Here is a 6,000-nt window from a genome sequence, read left to right as displayed (position 1 = left end):
AACTGGTTCTATCTTCAGGAAGTCCCTTAACAGCGCTGGCAGAAGAAAGAAAGAAACCTGGGCTGGTGTGTCAGTTTTCTCTGGGGCTTCCCTCCTGTCCCAAATTGGTCCTCTCATCTCTGAGAGAAAAATGTCCCTAAAAACCACAGGGGGAGGAGATGTGCCTTTCTGGGTTCAAGTACTAGTTTCGGTCTCAAGAGTTGTTTTTATGTACCACAGGAAGCCCACAGAGCAGGAAATAAATGCTACATCCATCGCTAATGATATATAAAGGGCGAAAGGTTTGTTCTAAGCTGATTGCTATGCCTATTAAATATTTTGAAAAGAAAAATAAAACCCCAGACAATTTTAAAGCTGAAAACCACAACTGTATAGGGTTCAGAAATCTCACCCTTAAGGCTTTTAAGATTGACCCCCCTGAAGTGAGAGGGCTTCTCTGGCTACATACAGCCATCTGAGGGATGGCATACCGCAACTTTCATTGCTTGACTGGGCTTCCAACACCAGTTGGAAGAAACATGGCTTCAGGTAGGTGCCTTCTTTAAAGACAAAAAAATAAAAAACTACAGGTCAAAGTTTCACTTTTAATAATAATAATAATAATTAAAAAATCCTCCCACTCCTAAAGAATGTGCTTTCTTCTTGACCTATTCTTCTTTTAAGTTGTCTGCAGTTTCCCTATATTTTCCCTAGTGCAGTAAACAATGCAATCAAAGAAATAAAATCCAGGATCCACTCTTGCCCCAAACACTGAAGAGGGTCAGAGGGGGAATCACAGCACGGAAATGGCCCAGCTCTAAATATACAAACAACTAAAAACAAAACAAACAGATTATCACCCACCCCCCTCCCCAAAGACATTATTATTGACATTCCTGGTAAATTTCCTATAATGTAATGTTGCGGACAGCGCTTCTTCCCCATGGAGTCCAGCTCACTTAGGAGGAGACATCTAGGTCAGTGACTTGGGAAAGGCCGCGAGTGTTGAGCCTTCCCTGCCAGGCCTAAGGTTTGTGATGAACTCAGGAGCTCACAGAAACATCTGTGGGAAAAGCCGCCTGAAGATGACTCTAAAAGGGGATGAAACCAAGCAGGCACCTGTTATTGTTTCCCAAATCAGCCCCAAAGCTGACAGGGTGGCATCCCGGAGGCAGATGCCAGGAAGAGTCAGGGAACGGAGGGCAGAACATGCGGAAGGAAGCACCAGATGGGTGGTTACTCTGGGTTCCAATGCCACAAAAGGGACCCCACCCCAAACAGCAGCTGGTCTGGACAAGGCACTCCCGTGCTCCTGGAATCGTGCACGCAGGCTGGCCCTGGAGCCCCAGCCTCCCAACGGCCACAGTCCAAGACAAGAACAATTCACTCATCTTGCAGTTGGCAAAGGAATGGACTGAACCCAACTTAGGAGGGTACGTTGACAAAGAGTGGTGGCATGGAGGCACAAGGTGAACCCTAGCTGAGGTACCCCTATATTTCTTTTTCTGCAAAGCCTCAAGTCACTGCTGCTACTGCTCCATAGAGATGAGCACCCTGTCCCTCATCAACTGCTTCTCCTCAAAGCTGGGACCCACAGTGGTAACCCTCCAAGGGCCTCAGAGCCATCAGCTGTACTCCGAGAAGTCAGGTCATCAACCTGGCCCCTCCTTGTCAAACGCTTCCCGTTGTGAGCTGCTGTGGACATGCCACCTTTCCCACCAAGCGAAGATGAACTTCCTTTTGTTTCAGAGTTTTGCACTGGCCTCTGAGAGGTCTTCTCAGGATACAAAATAAAGTACCCTTATGTATCCACATGTGAGTGAGTTGCCTTCCAGTGTCAAATCTGTGTTCCAGAGTTTGGTCACTGCTCCTTTACAAAAATAAAACCACATGCGTACACAGACAGACTGGCCTGGAAAGGACTTTCTGGTGGTCTTGATGCCTTCCCTAGAGAAAACAGCTTTCTTCAGCTAAGAGGATGAGGACATTGAATGACTTAGGCTCAACTTCTGGAAGGGCAGTTTGTTTTGTCCATTTTTCAATGGGGGTTGGGGTGGGGGTAGGGTGGGAGGGACCCAACATTTTCAATTACAACAAGATTTTGTTTGTTTAAAAAAAAAGTACGATCCTATGTGGAAATGAGTGGGACAATGATAAAAATAAACAAATAATTAAAATTTCAAACAAAAACATATTTTCTGGCCCCAGTATCCCCAGTTAATCCTCCAAAACCACAATCTCCACATTGTGGACTTGGTGCTGGTGTTCTTCCATCTCAGCCACAACTTTCTCCTCAGTCCTCAGTTCTGTCTCCAAGATGACCGCTTTGCCCTCATTGTCTTCAGCCTCTGGGTCTGGGGCAGGGTCAATCTCAATGATGGTCTGCCCATCCTCCGAGGTGCTTTCAACAGCCTGGATTGCAGAGGTCAGGCCCGACTCCATGGCCACCAGCTCCACAGGGCTGACCATGGTGGCCATGTTACCCAGGGTACCACCATCCTGCATGGCGGTGGAACTGAGCAGTGCCAAGCTAGACGAAGGGTGTATGGTCACTGTGTCTGGTGAGTTGCTCTTGGCAGAGGAGACCACTGTGGCATAGCGAAAGAGCTGAGGGCCAGAAGGCAGTGTGTGGACAGTCACAGGGCTGGAACCCTGGCTGAGGGTGGCCATTGGAATATTACCCATGGAAAATGACTGACCCACTGGGGTGATGGTGATGGGTGAGATGACTGTGAACTGAGGCTGCTGGACAGGAGGAGAAGGGCTCAGGACGGTGGTGGAAGCTGGCCGCTGTAGCCTGGGCCTTTTGGGAGGTTTAGGAGTGCTCACAGGCATCAGTACCACATTTTGAACCGTCTGCGATTTTAGTCTGTGATCCTGAGCTTGCTTCTTCTGCTCTTCCAACTGGCGTTCCAAGTCTAGGGAGAAGAAGACAGGCTTTGTGTGAAGGGAAGCACAATCTGAAGCATGAGCCGGCAATCAGGAGACCTAGGGATTTACTCTGGTTTTGCCACTGACTATGTGGCCTGAAGCAAGATACATGCTTTGGAAATGAAAATTAGGCCGGATGATTTCACACATCCTTCTAGTAATGACACTTTGTGAGCTCACAGCCAGGGCAACAGTTTAGACTCGTTCTAAGGCTACAATCCTAGTATACTTCACCCCTGGAGGATACTCTGGCATTTTGTCAACTGTCATTCAAATGAAAATCAAATAAATATCCAGTTGGTTTTGAGAAGATGAAAGTCAGTAATATCTGTACAGTCCCTTTTTGTAAAAATCGTTTTATTAGGGGCTCATACAACTCTTATCACAATCCATACTACATACATCTATTGTGTAAAGCACATCTTGTACAGTCCTTTTTGAACTGCATTAGACCTAAAGAGGAGCTACAATGGCCACTCCAGAAAAGTGATTCCCACACTGCCCAAGGCAGGACCACTCTGCTGTGCTGACCGGAACACTTCTTTGCTGGTGATTTAAATGGCTTTTCTCCTACAACCCAAAAATATCTACAGAACGTTATAGAGGAAGTCTCCAAGAACTACAGATGTGAAGGAAGTATTAGAGTTCTCATTAAGTTTAACAGGGATGCAGAGAGCTCATGTGATTTATTTAAGGTCACTGATCTAGGGCCAGGTCAAAGGTCTTCTGATGGCCAACTAGGTGATTTTTCCACTATAATAAGCCTATCACTCTTTTTCCTAAAAGTCCAGTTCATCTTTCCTGACTACTGGTGAGATAATATCTACACTTGGAACTTCTCTATTGATTAGTCCTAGTGCTGGTGTGGGGTTGGCATTGGACTGCTAACTGCCAGGCTGGAGTTTTAAACCCCTCAGATGCTCTGTGGGAGAAAGACGAGGCTGTCTGCTTCCGTACAGAGCTATAGTCTTGGAAACCCTACATAGGTAAAGAGCATTTGCAAAAACTGTTTTGTCACTTCCTTGCTTGGAATGAAAAATAGATACATACGCCGGACCAAATCCAGTGATACATATGGTAGCCAACTAAAAAGTGGGTGAAGGGAGGAAAGGGAAAAAAGAAGATGTGTGATGGGGGAATAGGGCACTGACACACCCAAGGGGAGGGTATTGTTTGTGTCTCCACAGGGAAAGAGGGACCAGGTATAAAGCTAGTGCCAGACGAATGCAGTGTGCCAGCAAGGAGTGTGGAGCCAGTGGAGGGGCCTGAAGGCTCGGCCCCCATACCAGCTACAAGAACAACTGTCCCGCACCCCAGAGGAATTTACTTGAGGGGATGGCACTGAAGCTGCAGCTAGGGGAGAGGGCCATGTCTGATCAGAGCAAATGGGAGCAAATGAAGGGGGAGGAAGAGAGAGTGGAGCAAATCCTGGCCCATCAGGCCTGGAGGACAATATCCCCACTCTGAATAGCCAATGGACAGAGTAGACACTATGGTTGATCCCACTATAAGACACACCATCCCTTGATGGCCCAGGGCCCTAAAGGGGACAACACTGGAGACTGAGTGTAGGGACTGGCCCAGACTGACCCTGTAACCGAGGCAAACCACTAAACGCGTGTGGCAGAGCAACCGTGGGAGCAGAGCAGGGAGCCCCTGTGGGAATACAAAGGACAGACTCTGGGGCCAAAGCATGGTATCCCATGGGACCTGAATGAAGGACACGCCTAGAGATAAAAAAAAAATCAGACTTTGATCTATTTACAAGTATTTCTTTCTAAATTTTTTCTTTTAATTAATTTATTCTTCTATGGGTATTTGGTTTCCTTTTTTGTTGTCATCACTGTATTCTCACCCATTGCCTATCTTACTATGGGGCTTGATTTTTTGGTGCATATTATTATCTCTACAAATTGATCTAGATAAGATAGACTGGATGAATAGTCTGGAGGAGAAAACAAAGGGACCAATGGTTCTGGGGGGGACACGGGAGAGGGGGAGGAAGGGGTCAGGAGGTGGTGCTGACCAACCCAGGAACAGGGGAGCAACAAGTGATCCAAAATCAGTGGCGAGGGTGTGAGCAGCCTGGTTGGGATTCAGCAAGGGCAAGGTAACCGAGAGAAATTACTGAAACCCAAATGAAGGCTGAGCATGATAGTGGAACAAGAGGAAAATGTAAGGAAATAGAGGAAAGAACTAGGTGACAGAGTATTTACAGAGGTCTAAAGAGTGGAATGTACATATGTAAATATATTTATATAAGAGTGTGGGGAAACAGATCTATGTGCATATATTTATAGGCTTAGCATTAAGGCAGCAGATGGACATTGGGCCTCCACTCAAGCATTTACTCAATGCAAGAACACGTTGTTCTATTAAATTGGAATTCCAGGATGCATACCTTCCCAACATGATTGCTGAAGTAAAATGTGTACATAAGCAAATGTGGTGAAGAAAGCTGATGGTGCCTGGCTATCAAAAGATATAGCGTCTGGGGTCTTAAAGGATTAAAGATAAACAAGCAGCCATCTAGCTGAGAAGCATCAAAGCCCACATGGAAGAAGCACACCAGCCTGTCTGACGACGAGGTGTAGAAGGGACCAGTTATCAGACATCAAAAAACTAAAAATCATATCAGTGGGGGCCCACCTTCCTGGATACAATCAATGAAGCAAACGTGTGCATAAGCAAATGTGGTGAAGAAAGCTGATGGTGCCCAGCTATCAAAAGATATAGCGTCTGGGGTCTTGGAGGCTCAAACATAAACAAATGACCATCTAGTTCAGAAGCAACAAAGTCCATATGGAAGAAACACACCAACCTGTGTGACCACGAGCTATCGAAGGGACCAGGTATCAAGCATCAAGGACGAAAATATCATATAATTGTAAATATGTGAGTGCAGAGTGGAGACTCAAAGCCCATCTGCAGCCAACCGGACACCCTCTTACTGAAGGATTATGGGGAGGAGATGAGCCAGTCAGGGTGCAGGGTAGCAACGAAGAAACATATAACTTTCCTCTAGTTGTTAAATGCTTCCTGGCCCCCACTATCACGATCCCAATTCTACCTTACAAATCTGGCTAGACC

The 6,000-nt window shown here is 46.3% G+C and overlaps 1 protein-coding gene across 3 annotated transcripts in view; it reads right to left on the bottom strand.

The window, feature by feature from the left end:
• Positions 1 to 570: 570 nt before the first annotated feature.
• GMEB1 (glucocorticoid modulatory element binding protein 1) overlaps positions 571 to 6,000 on the bottom strand; it is a 45,764-nt gene continuing 40,334 nt past the window's right edge. For all 3 annotated transcript variants that reach the window (XM_075553199.1, XM_075553194.1, XM_075553202.1), the window contains exon 10: positions 571 to 2,897. In XM_075553199.1, the coding sequence (XP_075409314.1) occupies positions 2,197 to 2,897 (701 nt within the window). In that variant the 3' untranslated portion in view covers positions 571 to 2,196. The remainder of the gene's footprint in view (positions 2,898 to 6,000) is intronic.

Source organism: Tenrec ecaudatus, chromosome 1 (genome assembly GCF_050624435.1).
Source record: "Tenrec ecaudatus isolate mTenEca1 chromosome 1, mTenEca1.hap1, whole genome shotgun sequence".
Taxonomy (NCBI): domain Eukaryota; kingdom Metazoa; phylum Chordata; class Mammalia; order Afrosoricida; family Tenrecidae; genus Tenrec; species Tenrec ecaudatus.
The sequence above is the reverse complement of the archived record's forward strand: the minus strand, read 5'-3'. Positions and strand labels throughout refer to the sequence as shown.